The sequence below is a fragment of the Ranitomeya variabilis genome, chromosome 7, assembly GCF_051348905.1.
Source record: "Ranitomeya variabilis isolate aRanVar5 chromosome 7, aRanVar5.hap1, whole genome shotgun sequence".
Lineage (NCBI taxonomy): Eukaryota > Metazoa > Chordata > Amphibia > Anura > Dendrobatidae > Ranitomeya > Ranitomeya variabilis.
This window is the reverse complement of record NC_135238.1, coordinates 243,062,070-243,088,447: the sequence shown is the minus strand read 5'-3', so window position 1 is coordinate 243,088,447 and position 26,378 is coordinate 243,062,070. Positions and strand designations below refer to the sequence as shown.

General features: G+C 50.9%; 1 protein-coding gene across 6 annotated transcripts; it reads left to right on the top strand.

Annotated features, from left to right (window-relative positions):
• Positions 1 to 11,032: 11,032 nt before the first annotated feature.
• Positions 11,033 to 26,378, top strand: FAIM (Fas apoptotic inhibitory molecule). 6 transcript variants are annotated; one of them, XM_077273379.1, is made up of 6 exons: positions 11,033 to 11,121; positions 16,264 to 16,316; positions 16,491 to 16,626; positions 19,595 to 19,823; positions 20,884 to 20,933; positions 25,411 to 26,378. In XM_077273379.1, the coding sequence occupies exons 2-6, from the start codon at positions 16,270 to 16,272 to the stop codon at positions 25,558 to 25,560; spliced, it is 612 nt and encodes a 203-aa protein (XP_077129494.1). In that variant the 5' UTR covers positions 11,033 to 11,121; positions 16,264 to 16,269; the 3' UTR covers positions 25,561 to 26,378. The 6 variants fall into 6 exon arrangements, with proteins under 6 accessions (XP_077129494.1, XP_077129499.1, XP_077129498.1 ...); XM_077273380.1 differs by having other exon boundaries at positions 11,064 to 11,133; XM_077273378.1 differs by lacking the exon at positions 11,033 to 11,121 and adding an exon at positions 11,149 to 11,256.

The window sequence follows — 26,378 nt, the reverse complement described above, 5'->3', positions numbered from 1 at the left end:
CATTTCTCCTGCCTAAACCCGACAGGATATGAGACATGATTACATACAGTAAATCATCTCATATCCCCTTTTTTTTGCATATTCCACACTACTAATGTTAGTAGTGTGTATGTGCAAAATTTCAGCGCTGTAGCTGCTAAAATAAAGGGTTAAATGGCGGAAAAAAATGGCGTGGGCTCCCGCGCAATTTTCTCCGCCAGAGTGGTAAAGCCAGTGACTGAGGGCAGATATTAATAGCCTAGAAAGGGTCCATGGTTATTGGCCCCCCTGGCTGAAAACATCTGCCCCCAGCCACCCCAGAAAAGGCACATCTGGAAGATGCGCCTATTCTGGCACTTGGCCACTCTCTTCCCACTCCCTGTAGCGGTGGGCTATAGGGTAATGAAGGGTTAATGCCACCTTGCTATTGTAAGGTGACATTAAGCCAGATTAATAATGGAGAGGCGTCAATTATGTCACCTATCCATTATTAATCCAATTGTTAGAAAGGGTTAAAAAACACACACACACATGATTTAAAAGTATTTTAATGAAATAAACACAGCGGTTGTTTTAATATTTTATTACTCTCTCAATCCATTTGCAGACCCTCGCTTGGCAAAATAATAAACACACAATATACATACCTTCAGATGACCTGTCACGTCCCATGAGGTAATCCATCTGAAGGGGTTAAAATAATTTACAAGCAGGAGCCCTGCAAATGCAGCTGTGCTCCGTGCCTGTAATTCCCCGGCGAATGAAGGAAATGTAGGTCATTGACCTACATTTCCTTCAGTCGCGGTGATGCGCCCCTGCTGGATGTTCTCATGAACTGCAGCCTGGGAACTTTTTCCCACGCTCCAGGTCAAATGAGGACATCCACCAGGGGGCGCATCACCGCGACTGAAGGAAATGTAGGTCAATGACCTACATTTCATTCATTCGCCGGGGATTACGAGCACACAGCTGCATTTGCAGGGCTCCTGCTTGTAAATTATTTTAACCCCTTCAGATGGATTACCTCGTGGGACGTGACGGGTCAGCAGAAGGTATGTATATTGTGGGTTTATTGTTTTGCCAAGCGAGGGTCTTCAAATGGATTGAGAGAGTAATAAAATATTAAAACAACCGCTGTGTTTATTTCATTAAAATACTTTTAAATCGTGTGTGTGTGTTTTTTAACCCTTTCATACAATTGGATTAATAATGGATGGGTGTCATAATTGACGCCTCTCCATTATTAATCTGGCTTAATGTCACCTTACAATAGCAAGGTGGCATTAACCCTTCATTACCCCATATCCCACCGCTACAGGGAGTGGGAAGAGAGAGGCCAAGTGCCAGAATAGGCGCATCTTCCAGATGTGCCTTTTCTGGGGTGGCTGGGGGCAGATGTTTTTAGCCACGGGGGGGCCAATAACCATGGACCCTCTCCTGGCTATTAATATCTGCCCTCAGTCACTGGCTTTACCACTCTGGCGGAGAAAATTGCGCGGGAGCCCACGCCAATTTTTTCCGCCATTTAACCCTTTATTTTAGCAGCTACAGTGCTGAAATTTTGCACATACACACTACTAACATTAGTAGTGTGGAATATGCAAAAAAAAATGGGGATATGAGATGGTTTACTGTATGTAATCATGTCTCATATCCTGTCGGGTTTGTGAAGGAGAAATGAAAAGCCGGGAATTGAATTACCGGCTGTTCAAAGATATCGCGCTGAATGAAATATAAATACAGAATATATATATATATGTGTCTCAATGACATATATATATATATATACTGTATATATGTTTTCTCGAACATTTGAGCCCATAAATAAATTAGATGTCGGTTTTGCAAGCTTGCGAGAAAATCTCGCAGTACGGATGCCATACGGATTACATACGGAGGATGCCATGCGCAAAATACGCTGACACACCCTGACTACGGAGGACATACGGACCACTATTTTGGGGACTTTTCTGCATATTACGGCCGTATTACGGCCGTAAAATACGGACCGTATTGTCTTACGCCGAGTGTGACGCCGGCCTAAGTGAGACAGTAAGAGTTTTTGCAGAGTCGAAAGTAAGAAAAGGGCGAATTCTAGAAATGTTTTTGAGATGCAGATAAGAAGAGCGAGCCAGTGATCGGATGTGGGGGGTGAATGAAAGCTCGGAATCAAGGATGACCCCAAGGCAGCGGGCATGTTGCTTGGGAGTAATGGTGGAACCGCACACGGAGATGGCAATGTCAGGCAAAGGTAGGTTAGTAGAGGGAGAGAACACGAGGAGTTCAGTTTTTGACAGGTTCAGTTTCAGATAGAGGGAGGACATGATGTAAAGGCCCCGTCACACATAGCGAGATCGCTAGCGAGATCACTGCTGAGTCACAAGTTTTGTGACGCAACAGCGACCTCAGTAGCGATCTCGCTATGTGTGACACGTACCAGCGATCAGGCCCCTGCTGCGAGATCGCTGGTCGTGTCGGAATGGCCTGGACCTTTTTTTGGTCGTTGAGGTCCCGCTGACATCGCTGAATCGGTGTGTGTGACACCGATCCAGCGATGTCTTCACTGGTAACCAGGGTAAACATCGGGTTACTAAGCGCAGGGCCGCGCTTAGTAACCCGATGTTTACCCTGGTTACCAGCGTAAATGTAAAAAAAAACAAACAGTACATACTCACCATCTGATGTCCGTCAGGTCCCCCGCCGTCTGCTTCCCACACTGACTGAGCGCCGCAAAGTGAAAGTGAAAGTACAGCACAGCGGTGACGTCACTGCTGTGCTCTCACTGTACGGCGGCACTCAGTCAGAGCAGGAAGCAGACGGCAAGGGACCTGATGGTGAGCATGTACTGTTTGTTTTTTTTGGTAACCAGGGTAAACATCTGGTTACTAAGCGCGGCCCTGCGCTTAGTAACCCGATGTTTACCCTGGTTACCCGGGTGCTGCAGGGGGACTTTGGCATCGTTGAAGACAGTTTCAACGATGCCGAAGTCGTTCCCCTGATCGTTGGTCGCTGGAGAGAGCTGTCTGTGTGACAGCTCCCCAGCGACCACACAGCGACTTACCAATGATCACGGCCAGGTCGTATCGCAGGTCGTGATCGTTGGTAAATCGCTATGTGTGACGGGGCCTTTAGAGACAGCGGTAAGACAATCACTGGTGTTTTCTAAGAAGGTCGGAGTGAAAGCAGGAGAAGAGGTATATAATTGGGTGTCGTCAGCATAGAGATGGTACTGTAAACCAAATCTACTGATTGTTTGTCCAATAGGGGCGGTATACAAAGAGAAGAGGAGGGGGCCTAGGACTGATCCTTGAGGAACCCCAACAGTAAGGGGAAGGTGAGAGGAGGAGGAACCAGCAAAAGATTCAGTGAAAGATCGGCCAGAGAGATAGGAGGAGAACCAGGAGAGAACGGTGTCCTTGAGGCCGATGGAGCGGAGCATAGTGAGGAGGAGCTGATGATCCACAGTGTCGAATGCTGCGGAGAGATCCAATAGAATTAGCATGGAGTAGTGACCATTAGATTTAGCTGTTAGTAGGTCATTAGAGACTTTAGTGAGGGCAGTTTCAGTAGAGTGTAAAGAGCGGAAGCCAGATTGAAGAGGGTCGAGAAGAGAGTTATCTGAGAGATAGCGGGTAAGACGGGAGTGGACCAGGCGTTCGAGGAGTTTAGAGATGAAGGGAAGATTAGAGACAGGTCTATAATTAGCGGCACAGTTTTGGTCGAGGGATGGTTTTTTAAGTAATGGATGTATGATGGCATGCTTAAATGTGGAGGGAAAAATACCGGAAGTGAGGGAAAGGTTGAATATTTTTGTTAGGTGAGAGGTGACAGCCGGGAAAAGGGACTGGAGGAGATGTGACGGAATGGGGTCACTGGTGCAAGTGGTCGGGCGAGAAGATGCAAGGAGCCTGATTACTTCTTCCTCTGTAACTGGCTCAAAGTCAGAGAGTGAACTAGATGCAGTGGGGGAGGGAGGACAGTGCACGGTATGAAGAGATTGGGAGATGATTTCCTGTCGAATGTGATCAATTTTTTCTTTGAAGTAATTGGCCAGATCGTCAGCGCGGAGATCTGTGGTTGGGGCCTGCTCTCTTGGGTTGAGTAGGGACTGGAAAGTGTTGAAGAGATGTTTAGGGTTATTGGACAGTGAGGTGATGAGGGTGTTGAAATAGGTTTGTTTGGAGAGGTGAAGGGCAGAGTTGTATGTTTTTAGCATGAACTTATAATGGATGAAATCTTCGGGTAGATTAGATTTTCTCCACAGACGTTCGGCGCACCTGGAGCACCGCTGCAGGAAACGTGTTTGCAGCATGTGCCAGGGTTGTCGCCGTCTGTGCCGAGTTGTTCTATGTATAGGAGGTGCAGCTTCATCCAGGGCACTTTGCAGGGTTTCATTGTAATGCTTCAGAGCAGAATCAGGACATGAGACGGAGGAGATTGGGGCCAATGAGGAATGCAAGTTCTTCATAAGTTTCTGGGTGTTAATGGCCTGTATGTTTCTATAAGTGTGGAGAGTGGGGGTGACCTGAGCGGGATGGCAGTTCTTGATAGAGAATGAAAGAAGGTTGTGGTCGGAGAGCGGGAGAGGGGAGTTTGTGAAATCATCCACTGAGCAAAGCCGGGAGAAAACCAAGTCGAGGGAGTTTCCGTCTTCATGCGTTGGAGAGTTAGTATGCTGCGAGAGGCCGAAAGAGGAGGTTAGAGATAAAAGGTGAGAAGCAGATGGGGAGAGGGGAGAAGCAATGGGGATGTTGAAATCACCCATGATAAGGGTGGGGATGTCACAGGAGAGAAAGTGTGGAAGCCAGGTGGCAAAGTGATCCAGGAACTGATGAGAGGGGCCAGGAGGACGATACACCACTGCCACTCGCATGGAGAAGGGGACGTAGAATCTGACAGCATGGACCTCAAAGGAAGGGAAGACAAGTGAGGGTACTTGGGGGATAACTTGGAAGGTACATTTGGGTGAAAGGAGCAGACCAACGCCTCCACCTGCTCTGTTGTCTGATCTTGGGGTATGAGAAAAGTGTAGTCCACCATAGGAGAGAGCAGCAGCAGCGGTGGTGTCTGACTGCTGGATCCAGGTTTCAGTAAGAGCCAGGAGATTAAGAGAGTTAGAAAGGAAAAAGTCATGGATGAAGGAGAGTTTATTACACACAGAGCGAGAATTCCAAAGGGCACAATTGAAAGAGACAGAAGGCATGCATGGAATATTAATAAGGTTAGAGGGGTTTGTGGGTGTAGCAATTGGGAGGTTTGACTGGCTATAACATGGGGGGCCGGGGTTGGGAGAGATGTATCCAGCGACTAGGAGAAGGAGGATAGAACGAGTGAGCAGATGGTTAAGTGATTTGTGAGAGCGTCTCTTGTGTTGGATTGTAGGACTGAATGGATCTGCGCTGTTAAGCAATGTGAACAGAGCATGAGTGCTATACATAGGAGAGGCAAGGACAGAGGGGCCGATATGGATGGAGTGTAGAGTGTTAATGCAAGGGCGGTGAGTGAATGCAGCAGCCAGGATATAGATTATACAGATACATATGGTGAGTATTTGTTCTGTTCCAAATGAATAGGGAGTAGGTTTAGATTGTCTTTCCTGTCTCCTGCCCTGTCTAACTGCCATGTTATAACTGCTGAATACTTAGAAAAAAGTACTTAGAATAAATGTACACGAATAATAGTGCACGAATGCACCCCTGCATGAATGCATCCCCAAGTTATGTCCACATTTATAGAAGGCTAGCTCTTAGATCTCACTTCTTTTTTTTTTCCCATTACCAATCAATCTAACACAGCAGGACACAATAAATGTAGTGATCAGATAAACAAATGTCCAGGTCTACATGGATCATAAACCCCCTTGAAACAGTTATGTGATCTCTCTACATAGGGACAAGCAGAAGTGAGTTAAATATCTATAAACACAAACAATTGCATAATAAGATGACTAACATATATAGATATATGCAGGATTCAATGCCGAAGATAGAATGACTCAGATACCATTCCAAGCTGCTTGCTGTCAGGGAATATATGTATATATAGTACAGTGGTAACCACTGAGTCACCCTGCTCCCTATATACAGTACTAACCACTGAGTCACCATGCTCTCTATATACAGTACTAACCACTGAGTCACCCTGCTCCCTATATACAGTACAGAACTAACCACTGAGTCACCCTGCTCCCTATATACAGTACTAACCACTGAGTCACCCTGCTCCCTATATACAGTACTAACCACTGAGTCACCATGCTCCCTATATACAGTACTAACCACTGAGTCACCCTGCTCCCTATATACAGTACTAACCACTGAGTCACCGTGCTCCCTATATACAGTACTAACCACTGAGTCACCCTGCTCCCTATATACAGAACTAACCAGTCACCGTGCTCCTTATATACAGTACTAACCACTGAGTCACCGTGCTCCCTATATACAGTACTAACCACTGAGTCACCCTGCTCCCTATATACCGTACTAATCACTGAGTCACCCTGCTCCCTATATACAGTACTAACCACTGAGTCACCCTGCTCCCTATATACAGTACTAACCACTGAGTCACCGTGCTCCCTATATACAGTACTAACCACTGAGTCACCCTGCTCCCTATATACAGTACTAACCACTGAGTCACCGTGCTCCCTATATACAGTACTAACCACTGAGTCACCCTGCTCCCTATATACAGAACTAACCAGTCACCGTGCTCCTTATATACAGTACTAACCACTGAGTCACCATGCTCCCTATATACAGTACTAACCACTGAGTCACCCTGCTCCCTATATACAGTACTAATCACTGAGTCACCCTGCTCCCTATATACAGTACTAACCACTGAGTCACCCTGCTCCCTATATACAGTACTAACCACTGAGTCACCATGCTCCCTATATACAGTACTAACCACTGAGTCACCCTGCTCCCTATATACAGTACTAACCACTGAGTCACCCTGCTCCCTATATACAGTACTAACCACTGAGTCACCCTGCTCCCTATATACAGTGCTAACCACTGAGTCACCCTGCTCCCTATATACAGTACTAACCACTGAGTCACCCTGCTCCCTATATACAGTGCTAACCACTGAGTCACCCTGCTCCCTATATACAGTACAGAACTAACCACTGAGTCACCCTTATCCCTATATACAGTACTAACCACTGAGTCACCCTGCTCCCTATATACAGTACTAACCACTGAGTCACCATGCTCCCTATATACAGTACTAACCACTGAGTCACCCTGCTCCCTATATACAGTACTAACCACTGTGTCACTGTGCTCCCTATATACAGTACTAACCACTGAGTCACCCTGCTCCCTATATACAGAACTAACCAGTCACCGTGCTCCTTATATACAGTACTAACCACTGAGTCACCGTGCTCCCTATATACAGTACTAACCACTGAGTCACCCTGCTCCCTATATACAGTACTAATCACTGAGTCACCCTGCTCCCTATATACAGTACTAACCACTGAGTCACCCTGCTCCCTATATACAGTACTAACCACTGAGTCACCGTGCTCCCTATATACAGTACTAACCACTGAGTCACCCTGCTGCCTATATACAGTACTAACCACTGAGTCACCGTGCTCCCTATATACAGTACTAACCACTGAGTCACCCTGCTCCCTATATACAGAACTAACCAGTCACCGTGCTCCTTATATACAGTACTAACCACTGAGTCACCGTGCTCCCTATATACAGTACTAACCACTGAGTCACCCTGCTCCCTATATACAGTACTAATCACTGAGTCACCCTGCTCCCTATATACAGTACTAACCACTGAGTCACCCTGCTCCCTATATACAGTACTAACCACTGAGTCACCGTGCTCCCTATATACAGTACTAACCACTGAGTCACCCTGCTCCCTATATACAGTACTAACCACTGAGTCACCCTGCTCCCTATATACAGTACTAACCACTGAGTCACCCTGCTCCCTATATACAGTGCTAACCACTGAGTCACCCTGCTCCCTATATACAGTACTAACCACTGAGTCACCCTGCTCCCTATATACAGTGCTAACCACTGAGTCACCCTGCTCCCTATATACAGTGCTAACCACTGAGTCACCCTGCTCCCTATATACAGTACTAACCACTGAGTCACCCTGCTCCCTATATACAGTGCTAACCACTGAGTCACCCTGCTCCCTATATACAGTGCTAACCACTGAGTCACCCTGCTCCCTATATACAGTGCTAACCACTGAGTCACCCTGCTCCCTATATACAGAACTAACCAGTCACCGTGCTCCTTATATACAGTACTAACCACTGAGTCACCGTGCTCCCTATATACAGTACTAACCACTGAGTCACCCTGCTCCCTATATACAGTACTAATCACTGAGTCACCCTGCTCCCTATATACAGTACTAACCACTGAGTCACCCTGCTCCCTATATACAGTACTAACCACTGAGTCACCGTGCTCCCTATATACAGTACTAACCACTGAGTCACCCTGCTCCCTATATACAGAACTAACCAGTCACCGTGCTCCTTATATACAGTACTAACCACTGAGTCACCGTGCTCCCTATATACAGTACTAACCACTGAGTCACCCTGCTCCCTATATACAGTACTAATCACTGAGTCACCCTGCTCCCTATATACAGTACTAACCACTGAGTCACCCTTCTCCCTATATACAGTACTAACCACTGAGTCACCGTGCTCCCTATATACAGTACTAACCACTGAGTCACCCTGCTCCCTATATACAGTACTAACCACTGAGTCACCGTGCTCCCTATATACAGTACTAACCACTGAGTCACCCTGCTCCCTATATACAGAACTAACCAGTCACCGTGCTCCTTATATACAGTACTAACCACTGAGTCACCGTGCTCCCTATATACAGTACTAACCACTGAGTCACCGTGCTCCCTATATACAGTACTAACCACTGAGTCACCCTGCTCCCTATATACAGTACTAATCACTGAGTCACCCTGCTCCCTATATACAGTACTAACCACTGAGTCACCCTGCTCCCTATATACAGTACTAACCACTGAGTCACCGTGCTCCCTATATACAGTACTAACCACTGAGTCACCCTGCTCCCTATATACAGAACTAACCAGTCACCGTGCTCCTTATATACAGTACTAACCACTGAGTCACCCTGCTCCCTATATACAGTACTAACCACTGAGTCACCCTGCTCCCTATATACAGTACTAACCACTGAGTCACCCTGCTCCCTATATACAGTGCTAACCACTGAGTCACCCTGCTCCCTATATACAGTACTAACCACTGAGTCACCCTGCTCCCTATATACAGTGCTAACCACTGAGTCACCCTGCTCCCTATATACAGTACAGAACTAACCACTGAGTCACCCTTATCCCTATATACAGTACTAACCACTGAGTCACCCTGCTCCCTATATACAGTACTAACCACTGAGTCACCATGCTCCCTATATACAGTACTAACCACTGAGTCACCCTGCTCCCTATATACAGTACTAACCACTGAGTCACCGTGCTCCCTATATACAGTACTAACCACTGAGTCACCCTGCTCCCTATATACAGAACTAACCAGTCACCGTGCTCCTTATATACAGTACTAACCACTGAGTCACCGTGCTCCCTATATACAGTACTAACCACTGAGTCACCCTGCTCCCTATATACAGTACTAATCACTGAGTCACCCTGCTCCCTATATACAGTACTAACCACTGAGTCACCCTGCTCCCTATATACAGTACTAACCACTGAGTCACCGTGCTCCCTATATACAGTACTAACCACTGAGTCACCCTGCTGCCTATATACAGTACTAACCACTGAGTCACCGTGCTCCCTATATACAGTACTAACCACTGAGTCACCCTGCTCCCTATATACAGAACTAACCAGTCACCGTGCTCCTTATATACAGTACTAACCACTGAGTCACCGTGCTCCCTATATACAGTACTAACCACTGAGTCACCCTGCTCCCTATATACAGTACTAATCACTGAGTCACCCTGCTCCCTATATACAGTACTAACCACTGAGTCACCCTGCTCCCTATATACAGTACTAACCACTGAGTCACCGTGCTCCCTATATACAGTACTAACCACTGAGTCACCCTGCTCCCTATATACAGTACTAACCACTGAGTCACCCTGCTCCCTATATACAGTACTAACCACTGAGTCACCCTGCTCCCTATATACAGTGCTAACCACTGAGTCACCCTGCTCCCTATATACAGTACTAACCACTGAGTCACCCTGCTCCCTATATACAGTGCTAACCACTGAGTCACCCTGCTCCCTATATACAGTGCTAACCACTGAGTCACCCTGCTCCCTATATACAGTACTAACCACTGAGTCACCCTGCTGCCTATATACAGTACTAACCACTGAGTCACCGTGCTCCCTATATACAGTACTAACCACTGAGTCACCCTGCTCCCTATATACAGAACTAACCAGTCACCGTGCTCCTTATATACAGTACTAACCACTGAGTCACCGTGCTCCCTATATACAGTACTAACCACTGAGTCACCCTGCTCCCTATATACAGTACTAATCACTGAGTCACCCTGCTCCCTATATACAGTACTAACCACTGAGTCACCCTGCTCCCTATATACAGTACTAACCACTGAGTCACCGTGCTCCCTATATACAGTACTAACCACTGAGTCACCCTGCTCCCTATATACAGTACTAACCACTGAGTCACCCTGCTCCCTATATACAGTACTAACCACTGAGTCACCCTGCTCCCTATATACAGTGCTAACCACTGAGTCACCCTGCTCCCTATATACAGTACTAACCACTGAGTCACCCTGCTCCCTATATACAGTGCTAACCACTGAGTCACCCTGCTCCCTATATACAGTGCTAACCACTGAGTCACCCTGCTCCCTATATACAGTACAGCGCTGACCAGCGATCACAGGATTGGATGATTTGCTGCAGACTCTGTCACGTGACGTGCTGGTAGCTGCCGTAACTGGCGCATGCGTATTAAAGACAGTTGATTCCGCGCTCTTCTGGTTTCCTGGAGACTGTTGCCAGGCAGCGGAGACGCGTCACAGTAACTTCCGGCCGTGGAGACCGAGAGGTGAGGCCGCAGGTCAGTGCAGCGACCCAGGGAGGAGTGTCCGTGCTAGCGGAGCGGATGGAGCGTCCCCGGATGTCCTCCGCCCCCTGCAGCGTCTGTACAGACCGCACCGAGCCCAGGAGAGCGCACACAGACGTATGGGCGACTATATACAATCTGTATGGGGTTACATGGGACTGCACGTGATCTATATACAGTCTACATGGGACTGCACGTGATCTATATAGTCTATATGGGGTAACATGGGACTGCACGTGATCTATATACAGTCTATATGGGGTTACATGGGACTGCACGTGATCTATATACAGTCTATATGGGGTTACATGGGACTGCACGTGATCTATATACAGTCTATATGGGGTTACATGGGACTGCATGTGATCTATATACAGTCTATATGGGGCTGCACGTGATTTATATACAGTCTAAATGGGGTTACATGGGGCTGCACGTGATCTATATACAGTCTATATGGGGTTACATGGGACTGCACGTGATCTATATACAGTCTATAGGGGTTACATGGGACTGCACGTGATCTATATAGTCTATATGGGGCTGCACGTGATTTATATACAGTCTATATGGGGTTACATGGGGCTGCACGTGATCTATATACAGTCTATATGGGGCTGCACGTGATTTATATACAGTCTATATGGGGTTACATGGGACTGCATGTGATCTATATACAGTCTATATGGGGTTACATGGGACTGCACGTGATCTATATACAGTCTATATGGGGTTACATGGGGCTGCACGTGATCTATATGCAGTCTATATGGGGTTACATGGGACTGCACGTGATCTATATACAGTCTATAGGGGGTTACATGGGGCTGCATGTGATCTATATACAGTATATAAGAGGTTACATGGGGCTGCACGTGATTTATATACAGTATATATGGGGCTGCACGTGATCTGTATACAGTCTATATGGGGTTACATGGGACTGCACGCGATCTATATACAGTCTATAAGGGGTTACATGGGGCTGCACGTGATCTATATACAGTCTATAGGGGTTACATGGGACTGCACGTGATCTATATACAGTCTATATGGGGTTACATGGGACTGCACGTGATCTATATACAGTCTATATGGGGCTGCACGTGATTTATATACAGTCTATATGGGGTTACATGGGGCTGCACGTGATCTATATACAGTCTATATGGGGCTGCACATGATCTATATACAGTCTATATGGGGTTACATGGGACTGCATGTGATCTATATACAGTCTATATGGGGCTGCACGTGATTTATATACAGTCTATATGGGGTTACATGGGACTGCATGTGATCTATATACAGTCTATATGGGGTTACATGGGACTGCACGTGATCTATATACAGTCTATAGGGGGTTACATGGGGATGCACATGATTTATATACAGTATATAAGGGGTTACATGGGGCTGCACGTGATCTATATACAATCTGTATGGGTTTACATGGGACTGCACGTGATCTATATACAGTCTATGGGGTTACATGGGGCTGCACGTGATCTATATACAGTCTATAAGGGGTTACATGGGGCTGCACGTGATCTATATACAGTCTATATGGGGTTACATGGGACTGCACGTGATCTATATACAGTCTATATGGGGTTACATGGGGCTGCACGTGATCTATATACAGTCTATATGGGGTTACATGGGGCTGCACGTGATCTATATACAGTCTATATGGGGTTACATGGGGCTGCACGTGATCTATATACAGTCTATATGGGGTTACATGGGACTGCACGTGATCTATATACAGTCTATAAGGGGTTACATGGGGCTGCATGGGATCTATATACAGTCTATAGGGGTTACATGGGACTGCACGTGATCTATATAGTCTATATGGGGCTGCACGTGATTTATATACAGTCTATATGGGGTTACATGGGGCTGCACGTGATCTATATACAGTCTATAAGGGGTTACATGGGGCTGCACGGGATCTATATACAGTCTATAGGGGTTACATGGGACTGCACGTGATCTATATAGTCTATATGGGGCTGCACGTGATTTATATACAGTCTATATGGGGTTACATGGGGCTGCACGTGATCTATATACAGTCTATATGGGGCTGCACGTGATTTATATACAGTCTATATGGGGTTACATGGGACTGCATGTGATCTATATACAGTCTATATGGGGTTACATGGGACTGCACGTGATCTATATACAGTCTATATGGGGTTACATGGGGCTGCACGTGATCTATATGCAGTCTATATGGGGTTACATGGGACTGCACGTGATCTATATACAGTCTATAGGGGGTTACATGGGGCTGCACGTGATCTATATACAGTATATAAGAGGTTACATGGGGCTGCACGTGATTTATATACAGTATATATGGGGCTGCACGTGATCTATATACAGTCTATATGGGGTTACATGGGACTGCACGCGATCTATATACAGTCTATAAGGGGTTACATGGGGCTGCACGTGATCTATATACAGTCTATAGGGGTTACATGGGACTGCACGTGATCTATATACAGTCTATATGGGGTTACATGGGACTGCACGTGATCTATATACAGTCTATACGGGGCTGCACGTGATTTATATACAGTCTATATGGGGTTACATGGGGCTGCACGTGATCTATATACAGTATATATGGGGCTGCACATGATCTATATACAGTCTATATGGGGTTACATGGGACTGCATGTGATCTATATACAGTCTATATGGGGCTGCACGTGATTTATATACAGTCTATATGGGGTTACATGGGACTGCATGTGATCTATATACAGTCTATATGGGGTTACATGGGACTGCACGTGATCTATATACAATCTGTATGGGTTTACATGGGACTGCACGTGATCTATATACAGTCTATAGGGGGTTACATGGGGATGCACATGATTTATATACAGTATATAAGGGGTTACATGGGGCTGCACGTGATCTATATACAATCTGTATGGGTTTACATGGGACTGCACGTGATCTATATACAGTCTGTATGGGGTTACATGGGGCTGCACGTGATCTATATACAGTCTATAAGGGGTTACATGGGGCTGCACGTGATCTATATACAGTCTATATGGGGTTACATGGGACTGCACGTGATCTATATACAGTCTATATGGGGTTACATGGGGCTGCACGTGATCTATATACAGTCTGTATGGGGTTACATGGGGCTGCACGTGATCTATATACAGTCTATATGGGGTTACATGGGGCTGCACGTGATCTATATACAGTCTATATGGGGTTACATGGGGCTGCACGTGATCTATATACAGTCTATATGGGGTTACATGGGACTGCACGTGATCTATATACAGTCTATAAGGGGTTACATGGGGCTGCACGGGATCTATATACAGTCTATAGGGGTTACATGGGACTGCACATGATCTATATAGTCTATATGGGGCTGCACGTGATTTATATACAGTCTATATGGGGTTACATGGGGCTGCACGTGATCTATATACAGTCTATATGGGTCTGCACGTGATTTATATACAGTCTATATGGGGTTACATGGGACTGCATGTGATCTATATACAGTCTATATGGGGTTACATGGGACTGCACGTGATCTATATACAGTCTATATGGGGTTACATGGGGCTGCACGTGATCTATATACAGTCTGTATGGGGTTACATGGGACTGCACGTGATCTATATACAGTCTGTATGGGGTTACATGGGGCTGCACGTGATCTATATACAGTCTATATGGGGTTACATGGGGCTGCACGTGATCTATATACAGTCTATATGGGGTTACATGGGACTGCACGTGATCTATATACAGTCTATAAGGGGTTACATGGGGCTGCACGGGATCTATATACAGTCTATAGGGGTTACATGGGACTGCACATGATCTATATAGTCTATATGGGGCTGCACGTGATTTATATACAGTCTATATGGGGTTACATGGGGCTGCACGTGATCTATATACAGTCTATATGGGGCTGCACGTGATCTATATACAGTCTATATGGGGTTACATGGGACTGCATGTGATCTATATACAGTCTATATGGGGTTACATGGGACTGCACGTGATCTATATACAGTCTATATGGGGTTACATGGGGCTCCACGTGATCTATATGCAGTCTATATGGGGTTACATGGGACTGCACGTGATCTATATACAGTCTATAGGGGTTACATGGGGCTGCACATGATCTATATACAGTATATAAGAGGTTACATGGGGCTGCACGTGATTTATATACAGTATATATGGGGCTGCACGTGATTTATATACAGTCTATATGGGGTTACATGGGACTGCACGTGATCTATATACAGTCTATATGGGGTTACATAGGGCTGCACGTGATCTATATGCAGTCTATATGGGGTTACATGGGACTGCACGTGATCTATATACAGTCTATAGGGGGTTACATGGGGATGCACATGATTTATATACAGTATATAAGGGGTTACATGGGGCTGCACGTGATCTATATACAGTCTATATGGGTTACATGGGGCTGCACATGATCTATATACAGTCTATATGGGGTTACATGGGGCTGCACATGATCTATATACAGTCTATATGGGGTTACATGGGGCTGCACGTGATCTATATACAGTCTATATGGGGTTACATGGGGCTGCACATCATCTATATACAGTCTTTATGGGGTTACATGGGGCCGTCCCGCAGTCTGTTGGTGGTGTCCGTCCCGCGGTCTGTAGGGACCGTCCGTCCCGCTGTCTGTAGGGACCGTCCGTCCCACTATCTGTAGGGGCCCCCCATCCCGCGGTCTGTGGGGTCCGTCCGTCCCGCGGTCTGTGGGGTCCGTCCGTCCCACTGTCTGTAGAGCCCGCCCGTCCCGCGGTCTGTAGGGGCCGTCCGTCCCGCGGTCTGTAGGGGCCCCCGTCCCGCGGTCTGTGGGGTCCGTCCGTCCCACTGTCTGTAGGGGCCCCCCGTCCCGCGGTCTGTGGGGTCCGTCCGTCCCGCGGTCTGTGGGGTCCGTCCGTCCCGCGGTCTTTAGAGCCCGCCCGTCCCGCGGTCTGTTATGGATTCTGTGCGGTCGCTCTGCTCGGTAGTTCTCACTCCTCTGTCGCTTTCTCCCCTCTCGCTGCTGACGATCAGCGGGTGATGGCTGCAGCACGTGAGGAGGTGACGATATACGAGGATGAAGTCCGGTAACGTATAGACCCGGCGGCAGCGCTGCCTCCCTCCTCCCTGGTCCATGTCAGTGTGTGACCCCTATAGCAGTGATTGTCCTCCGGGCTGTAGTCATCCTCCTCCTCACCTGGTCCAGTCCCTATTACCGGTAATCTGATCCCACTCCTGTCCCCTCCCCCGCACATCCACAGATCTCGCTACGGCCGCCTGGAGAAGATGACCGACCTCGTGGCCGTGTGGGAAGTGGCGCTCAGTGACGGCGTCCACAAGATCGAGTTTGAACATGGAACCACGTCAGGAAAGCGCGTCGTGTACGTGGATGGGAAGGTGAGTGCGGAGATAGTGCTGCTCTGGAGGTGACTGGAGGATAAGACACGATATAAAAGCAGAATAGTGAGTGCTGCTCTGGAGGTGACTGGAGGATAAGACACGATATAAAAGCAGAATAGTGAGTGCTGCTCTGGAGGTGACTGGAGGATAAGACACGATATAAAAGCAGAATAGTGAGTGCTGCTCTGGAGGTGACTGGAGGATAAGACACGATATAAAAGCAGAATAGTGAGTGCAGCTCTGGAGGTGACTGGAGGATAAGACACGATATAAAAGCAGAATAGTGAGTGCAGCTCTGGAGGTGACTGGAGGATAAGACACGATATAAAAGCAGAATAGTGAGTGCAGCTCTGGAGGTGACTGGAGGATAAGACACGATATAAAAGCAGAATAGTGAGTGCAGCTCTGGAGGTGACTGGAGGATAAGACACGATATAAAAGCAGAATAGTGAGTGCAGCTCTGGAGGTGACTGGAGGATAAGACACGATATAAAAGCAGAATAGTGAGTGCAGCTCTGGAGGTGACTGGAGGATAAGACACGATATAAAAGCAGAATAGTGAGTGCAGCTCTGGAGGTGACTGGAGGATAAGACACGATATAAAAGCAGAATAGTGAGTGCAGCTTTGGAGGTGACTGGAGGATAAGACACGATATAAAAGCAGAATAGTGAGTGCAGCTCTGGAGGTGACTGGAGGATAAGACACGATATAAAAGCAGAATAGTGAGTGCAGCTCTGGAGGTGACTGGAGGATAAGACACGATATAAAAGCAGAATAGTGAGTGCAGCTCTGGAGGTGACTGGAGGATAAGACACGATATAAAAGCAGAATAGTGAGTGCAGCTCTGGAGGTGACTGGAGGATAAGACACGATATAAAAGCAGAATAGTGAGTGCAGCTCTGGAGGTGACTGGAGGATAAGACACGATATAAAAGCAGAATAGTGAGTGCAGCTCTGGAGGTGACTGGAGGATAAGACACGATATAAAAGCAGAATAGTGAGTGCAGCTCTGGAGGTGACTGGAGGATAAGACACGATATAAAAGCAGAATAGTGAGTGCAGCTCTGGAGGTGACTGGAGGATAAGACACGATATAAAAGCAGAATAGTGAGTGCAGCTCTGGAGGTGACTGAAGAAGTTGGTTGTACTTTGCAGATCAGTCTGGTATAATGGTTGCAGGAGATGCTGGGGGAGGCTCTAGGAGATGCTGGGGAGGTTGCAGGAGATGCTGGGGGAGGCTGCAGAAGATGCTGGGGGAGGCTGCAGGAGATGCTGGGGGAGGCTGCAGAAGATGCTGGGGGAGGCTGCAGGAGATGCTGGGGGAGGCTGCAGGAGATGCTGGGGGAGGCTGCAGGAGATGCTGGGGGAGGCTGCAGGAGATGCTGGGGGAGGCTGCAGGAGATGCTGGGGGAGGCTGCAGGAGATGCTGGGGGAGGCTGCAGAAGATGCTGGGGGAGGCTGCAGGAGATGCTGGGGGAGGTTGCAGGAGATGCTGGGGGAGGTTGCAGGAGATGCTGGGGGAGGTTGCAGGAGATGCTGGGGGAGGTTGCAGGAGATGCTGGGGGAGGTTGCAGGAGATGCTGGGGGAGGTTGCAGGAGATGCTGGGGGAGGTTGCAGGAGATGCTGGGGGAGGCTGCAGGAGATGCTGGGGGAGGCTGCAGGAGATGCTGGGGGAGGCTGCAGAAGATGCTGGGGGAGGCTGCAGGAGATGCTGGGGGAGGCTGCAGGAGATGCTGGGGGAGGTTGCAGGAGATGCTGGGGGAGGCTGCAGGAGATGCTGGGGGAGGCTGCAGGAGATGCTGGGGGAGGCTGCAGGAGATGCTGGGGGAGGTTGCAGGAGATGCTGGGGGAGGTTGCAGGAGATGCTGGGGGAGGTTGCAGGAGATGCTGGGGGAGGTTGCAGGAGATGCTGGGGGAGGCTGCAGGAGATGCTGGGGGAGGCTGCAGGAGATGCTGGGGGAGGCTGCAGGAGATGCTGGGGGAGGCTGCAGAAGATGCTGGGGGAGGCTGCAGGAGATGCTGGGGGAGGCTGCAGGAGATGCTGGGGGAGGCTGCAGGAGATGCTGGGGGAGGCTGCAGGAGATGCTGGGGGAGGCTGCAGGAGATGGTGGGGGAGGCTGCAGGAGATGGTGGGGGAGGCTGCAGGAGATGCTGGGGGAGGCTGCAGGAGATGCTGGGGGAGGCTGCAGGAGATGCTGGGGGAGGCTGCAGGAGATGCTGGGGGAGGCTGCAGGAGATGCTGGGGGAGGCTGCAGGAGATGCTGGGGGAGGCTGCAGGAGATGCTGGGGGAGGCTGCAGGAGATGCTGGGGGAGGCTGCAGGAGATGCTGGGGGAGGCTGCAGGAGATGCTGGGGGAGGCTGCAGGAGATGCTGGGGGAGGCTGCAGGAGATGCTGGGGGAGGCTGCAGGAGATGCTGGGGGAGGCTGCAGGAGATGCTGGGGGAGGCTGCAGGAGATGCTGGGGGAGGCTGCAGGAGATGCTGGGGGAGGCTGCAGGAGATGCTGGGGGAGGCTGCAGGAGATGCTGGGGGAGGCTGCAGGAGATGCTGGGGGAGGCTGCAGGAGATGCTGGGGGAGGCTGCAGGAGATGCTGGGGGAGGCTGCAGGAGATGCTGGGGGAGGCTGCAGGAGATGCTGGGGGAGGCTGCAGGAGATGCTGGGGGAGGCTGCAGGAGATGCTGGGGGAGGCTGCAGGAGATGCTGGGGGAGGCTGCAGGAGATGCTGGGGGAGGCTGCAGGAGATGCTGGGGGAGGCTGCAGGAGATGCTGGGGGAGGCTGCAGGAGATGCTGGGGGAGGCTGCAGGAGATGCTGGGGGAGGCTGCAGGAGATGCTGGGGGAGGCTGCAGGAGATGGTGGGGGAGGCTGCAGGAGATGCTGGGGGAGGTTGCAGGAGATGCTGGGGGAGGCTGCAGGAGATGCTGGGGGAGGTTGTCCTGTGTCATGGCCGCTCTCCTCTCCAGGAGATTATCCGGAAGGACTGGATGTTTAAGTTGGTCGGGAAGGAGACGTTCGCAGTTGGCGCTGCGCAGACGAAGGCGACCATTAACATCGACGCGGTGAGCGGTTTCGCCTACGAGTACACGCTGGAGGTGAACGGGAAGAGCCTGAAGAAGTACATGGAGAATCGCTCCAAGACCACCAACACCTGGGTGCTGCACGTGGACGGGGAGGACTGCCGGGTGGTGCTAGGTGAGGGTGCAGCGGGAGGTGCGGGCTCCGTCACAGTGTGTCAGTGCCCTCCTCCTGCCGCCTGGCTGTCGTGTGTCCCCCTTATGCAGGACTGCTGCCGTCCTATGTACAGAGGAGAGCGGCCATCGTCTCCCCCGTAATCTGAGGAGTGTGACCCCTCGGAGATTCTCCCGAACCGCGCTGCTCGGGGTCTCACCCTGCAGTGTAAAGAATGGAGGTGGTCTTGTCTATGGCCAGGGTCTTGTGAGCGATGATTGGGTGGAGGAGCGGTTACAGCGGAGGACGCTGCCGATAATCCTCCATCCTTTACCCTGCAGGTTGGAGGACAGTATAATAAATTAGAACAGAGCCACATATATGTCCAAATCTGGACAGAAACAACTCCCGTACAATATAACAAGGATACGGGTAACAAACGACCCCACACATCACCAAAATTGTACAGCTGAAGGGCGCAGGTTCACTAGTTTAGTAAAAGCACTAATAGTGGTATAATTAAATAATAACACTCTCAACCATATAAAGGACCCGTTCAGAGTATCCATAAACATACAATCAATGACTGCCCCTTACCCATGGGGGCCGTGGTGTGCGTGTGGAGTATGGCAGCCCCTACACGTGTTTCGCGTAGGCTTCTTCCGGGGGCCGGCATTCATTGATTGTATGTTTATGGATACTCTGAACGGGTCCTTTATGGTTGACAGTGTTATTATTTAATTATACCACTATTCGTGCTTTTACTAAACTAGTGAACCTGCACCCTTCAGCTGTACAATTTTGGTGATGTGTGGGGTCGTTTGTTACCCGTATCCTTGTTATATTGTGATTTTATCTTTTGTGAAATCAGGTTTGATAGCCTAAACATTTGTTGTTATCTAAATAAACATTTACCTTTTTATCAAAACTATAAGTGACAGCAGTTGGACTCCTTTTTCCGTATGTTGTTAGGTTGGAGGACAGTCGTAGCTCAGCAGTGAGCGCGGCGCCCTCTGGTGGCAGGATCCTGTAGGTAGTGGATCACGGATCCACATGTCTGACCCGGTTCCTGATCTTGTTTCAGAGAAGGACACAATGGACGTCTGGTGCAACGGGAGAAAGCTGGAGACCGCGGTAAGTCGGCGCCATCCTGCATCATGTGACTACGGCGCCTGGGATGCCACACACCGCACAGCAGAGCTGTGTCCGGGGGAAGCGGCGCTGCAGTGTAGAGCATGGGTGTGACAGGAGCCTGTGCTCAGCCCACCATAGACCCCAATAGATAATGTTACTGAGCCAGTGGTCACAGCTGTGTCCGGGGGGAGCGGAGCTGCAGTGTAGAGCATGGGTGTGACAGGAGCCTGTGCTCAGCCCACCATAGACCCCAATAGATAATGTTACTGAGCCAGTGGTCACAGCTGTGTCCGGGGGAGCGGAGCTGCAGTGTAGAGCATGGGTGTGACAGGAGCCTGTGCTCAGCCCACCATAGACCCCAATAGATAATGTTACTGAGCCAGTGGTCACACCTCTGTCCGGGGGGAGCGGAGCTGCAGTGTGGAGCATGGGTGTGACAGGAGCCTGTGCTCAGCCCACCATAGACCCCAATAGATAATGTTACTGAGCCAGTGGTCACAGCTGTGTCCGGGGGGAGCGGAGCTGCAGTGTAGAGCATGGGTGTGACAGGAGCCTGTGCTCAGCCCACCATAGACCCCAATAGATAATGTTACTGAGCCAGTGGCCACAGCTGTGTCCGGGGAAGCGGCGCTGCAGTGTAGAGCATGGGTGTGACAGGAGCCCGTGCTCAGCCCACCATAGACCCCAATAGATAATGTTACTGAGCCAGTGGTCAGAGCTGTGTCCGGGGGGAGCGGAGCTGCAGTGTGGAGCATGGGTGTGACAGGAGCCTGTGCTCAGCCCACCATAGACCCCAATAGATAATGTTACTGAGCCAGTGGTCACAGCTGTGTCCGGGGGGAGCGGAGCTGCAGTGTAGAGCATGGGTGTGACAGGAGCCTGTGCTCAGCCCACCATAGACCCCAATAGATAATGTTACTGAGCCAGTGGTCACAGCTGTGTCCGGGGGGAGCGGAGCTGCAGTGTAGAGCATGGGTGTGACAGGAGCCTGTGCTCAGCCCACCATAGACCCCAATAGATAATGTTACTGAGCCAGTGGTCACAGCTGTGTCCGGGGAAGCGGCGCTGCAGTGTAGAGCATGGGTGTGACAGGAGCCCGTGCTCAGCCCACCATAGACCCCAATAGATAATGTTACTGAGCCAGTGGTCAGAGCTGTGTCCGGGGGGAGCGGAGCTGCAGTGTGGAGCATGGGTGTGACAGGAGCCTGTGCTCAGCCCACCATAGACCCCAATAGATAATGTTACTGAGCCAGTGGTCACAGCTGTGTCCGGGGGGAGCGGAGCTGCAGTGTAGAGCATGGGTGTGACAGGAGCCTGTGCTCAGCCCACCATAGACCCCAATAGATAATGTTACTGAGCCAGTGGTCAGAGCTGTGTCCGGGGGGAGCGGAGCTGCAGTGTGGAGCATGGGTGTGACAGGAGCCTGTGCTCAGCCCACCATAGACCCCAATAGATAATGTTACTGAGCCAGTGGTCAGAGCTGTGTCCGGGGGAGCGGAGCTGCAGTGTGGAGCATGGGTGTGACAGGAGCCTGTGCTCAGCCCACCATAGACCCCAATAGATAATGTTACTGAGCCAGTGGTCACAGCTGTGTCTGGGGGAGCAGCGCTGCAGTGTGGAGCATGGGTGTGACAGGAGCCCGTGCTCAGCCCACCATAGACCCCAATAGATAATGTTACTGAGCCAGTGGTCACAGCTGTGTCTGGGGGGAGCGGAGCTGCAGTGTAGAGCATGGGTGTGACAGGAGCCTGTGCTCAGCCCACCATAGACCCCAATAGATAATGTTACTGAGCCAGTGGTCACAGCTGTGTCCGGGGGGAGCGGAGCTGCAGTGTGGAGCATGGGTGTGACAGGAGCCTGTGCTCAGCCCACCATAGACCCCAATAGATAATGTTACTGAGCCAGTGGTCACAGCTGTGTCCGGGGGAGCGGAGCTGCAGTGTGGAGCATGGGTGTGACAGGAGCCTGTGCTCAGCCCACCATAGACCCCAATAGATAATGTTACTGAGCCAGTGGTCACAGCTGTGTCCGGGGGGAGCGGAGCTGCAGTGTAGAGCATGGGTGTGACAGGAGCCTGTGCTCAGCCCACCATAGACCCCAATAGATAATGTTACTGAGCCAGTGGTCACAGCTGTGTCCGGGGGGAGCGGAGCTGCAGTGTAGAGCATGGGTGTGACAGGAGCCTGTGCTCAGCCCACCATAGACCCCAATAGATAATGTTACTGAGCCAGTGGTCACAGCTGTGTCCGGGGGGAGCGGAGCTGCAGTGTGGAGCATGGGTGTGACAGGAGCCTGTGCTCAGCCCACCATAGACCCCAATAGATAATGTTACTGAGCCAGTGGTCACAGCTGTGTCCGGGGGGAGCGGAGCTGCAGTGTAGAGCATGGGTGTGACAGGAGCCTGTGCTCAGCCCACCATAGACCCCAATAGATAATGTTACTGAGCCAGTGGTCACAGCTGTGTCCGGGGGGAGCGGAGCTGCAGTGTGGAGCATGGGTGTGACAGGAGCCTGTGCTCAGCCCACCATAGACCCCAATAGATAATGTTACTGAGCCAGTGGCCACAGCTGTGTCCGGGGGGAGCGGAGCTGCAGTGTAGAGCATGGGTGTGACAGGAGCCTGTGCTCAGCCCACCATAGACCCCAATAGATAATGTTACTGAGCCAGTGGCCACAGCTGTGTCTGGGGGAGCGGAGCTGCAGTGTGGAGCATGGGTGTGACAGGAGCCTGTGCTCAGCCCACCATAGACCCCAATAGATAATGTTACTGAGCCAGTGGTCACAGCTGTGTCTGGGGGAGCGGAGCTGCAGTGTAGAGCATGGGTGTGACAGGAGCCTGTGCTCAGCCCACCATAGACCCCAATAGATAATGTTACTGAGCCAGTGGTCACAGCTGTGTCCGGGGGGAGCGGAGCTGCAGTGTGGAGCATGGGTGTGACAGGAGCCTGTGCTCAGCCCACCATAGACCCCAATAGATAATGTTACTGAGCCAGTGGTCACAGCTGTGTCCGGGGGGAGCGGAGCTGCAGTGTAGAGCATGGGTGTGACAGGAGCCTGTGCTCAGCCCACCATAGACCCCAATAGATAATGTTACTGAGCCAGTGGTCACAGCTGTGTCCGGGGGGAGCGGAGCTGCAGTGTGGAGCATGGGTGTGACAGGAGCCTGTGCTCAGCCCACCATAGACCCCAATAGATAATGTTACTGAGCCAGTGGTCACAGCTGTGTCCGGGGGGAGCGGAGCTGCAGTGTAGAGCATGGGTGTGACAGGAGCCTGTGCTCAGCCCACCATAGACCCCAATAGATAATGTTACTGAGCCAGTGGTCAGAGCTGTGTCCGGGGGAGCGGAGCTGCAGTGTGGAGCATGGGTGTGACAGGAGCCTGTGCTCAGCCCACCATAGACCCCAATAGATAATGTTACTGAGCCAGTGGTCACAGCTGTGTCCGGGGGGAGCGGAGCTGCAGTGTAGAGCATGGGTGTGACAGGAGCCCGTGCTCAGCCCACCATAGACCCCAATAGATAATGTTACTGAGCCAGTGGTCACAGCTGTGTCCGGGGGGAGCGGAGCTGCAGTGTAGAGCATGGGTGTGACAGGAGCCTGTGCTCAGCCCACCATAGACCCCAATAGATAGTTACTGAGCCAGTGGCCACAGCTGTGTCCGGGGGAGCGGAGCTGCAGTGTGGAGCATGGGTGTGACAGGAGCCTGTGCTCAGCCCACCATAGACCCCAATAGATAATGTTACTGAGCCAGTGGTCACAGCTGTGTCCGGGGGGAGCGGAGCTGCAGTGTAGAGCATGGGTGTGACAGGAGCCTGTGCTCAGCCCACCATAGACCCCAATAGATAATGTTACTGAGCCAGTGGTCACAGCTGTGTCCGGGGGGAGCGGAGCTGCAGTGTAGAGCATGGGTGTGACAGGAGCCTGTGCTCAGCCCACCATAGACCCCAATAGATAATGTTACTGAGCCAGTGGTCACAGCTGTGTCCGGGGGGAGCGGAGCTGCAGTGTGGAGCATGGGTGTGACAGGAGCCTGTGCTCAGCCCACCATAGACCCCAATAGATAATGTTACTGAGCCAGTGGTCACAGCTGTGTCCGGGGGGAGCGGAGCTGCAGTGTGGAGCATGGGTGTGACAGGAGCCTGTGCTCAGCCCACCATAGACCCCAATAGATAATGTTACTGAGCCAGTGGTCACAGCTGTGTCCGGGGGAGCGGAGCTGCAGTGTGGAGCATGGGTGTGACAGGAGCCTGTGCTCAGCCCACCATAGACCCCAATAGATAATGTTACTGAGCCAGTGGTCACAGCTGTGTCCGGGGGGAGCGGAGCTGCAGTGTGGAGCATGGGTGTGACAGGAGGTGAACACCGGGCTTCCCAGCCTCCATGTAGCTGAGCCGGAATCATTGGTCAGAGCTGTGCTGTTGTCTCGCAGTTGTCTGCTGTCGGGAGCTCGGCCTCTCACCCTTTTCTTTCTCTTCAGGGCGAGTTTGTGGACGACGGCACCGAGACACATTTCACTCTGGGCGACCACGACTGCTGCATAAAGGCCGTGAGCAGCGGCAAACGCCGAGAAGGCATCATCCACACACTGATCGTGGACGAGCGGGAGATCCCCGAGAGCGTGGAGTGATGTGCTGCCGTGGGCGACCCCTCCCACCCACGGGCCACGGCGACCCCTCCCACCCACGGGCCACGGCGACCCCTCCCACCCACAAGCCACGGCATCCCCTTCCACCCACGGACGCCCCTCCCACCAGTGGGCCACGGCGACCCCTCCCACCCACCACGGCGGCCCCCCCCCACCCACGGCAGCCCCTCCCACCCACAAGCCACGGCAGCCCCTCCCACCCACAAGCCACGGCATCCCCTTCCACCCACCAGTGGGCCACGGCAGCCCCTCCCACCCACAAGCCACGGCAGCCCCTTCCACCCACGGACGCCCCTCCCACCCACCACGGCAGCCCCTCCCACCCACGGGCCACCCTTCCCATCCGGGGGCCACGGCAGCACAAACTTTCATCAGATGATAAGACATGATGTAACAGCAGAATAGTGAGTGCAGCTCTGGAGGTGACTGGAGGACAACCCCCAGCAGCCATTCTGCGGCCGTCTGTTCCTGTCCCCCCATCGTACAGACGTGAGGGTTGATGGCTGCTCTGTGATCTGGTGTGACGGAGGAGCTGGAGACATCATGGCGGCTGCTCGGGGTGGATGTAGTCGGTACATCAGACGTCACCTTGTCTTTATCCGGACTGTCGCCCACAGCTGTCGCCCTCGGGTGTACGGACGGCTGTTCCCGCCGGATGCCGCAGCTTCCACCAATCAGTCCAGCTCTTGTTACAGGCGGGTGACGCAGCGTTCTGATTGGTCGTCACTAGTGATGAGCGAGTGTACTCGTTACTCGGGGGTCCTCAGAGTATTTTTAGTGCTCGAGGATTTAGTTTCCAT

Bases quoted from the DNA above. Each gene is read 5' to 3' on its own strand.
- FAIM (XM_077273378.1), top strand. From the start codon at position 11,179: ATGGAGCGTCCCCGGATGTCCTCCGCCCCCTGCAGCGTCTGTACAGAC. The intron at 16,317-16,490 runs GTAACGTATAGA...GCACATCCACAG, and splicing joins ATATACGAGGATGAAGTCCG to ATCTCGCTACGGCCGCCTGG. The intron at 16,627-19,594 runs GTGAGTGCGGAG...TCTCCTCTCCAG, and splicing joins TCGTGTACGTGGATGGGAAG to GAGATTATCCGGAAGGACTG.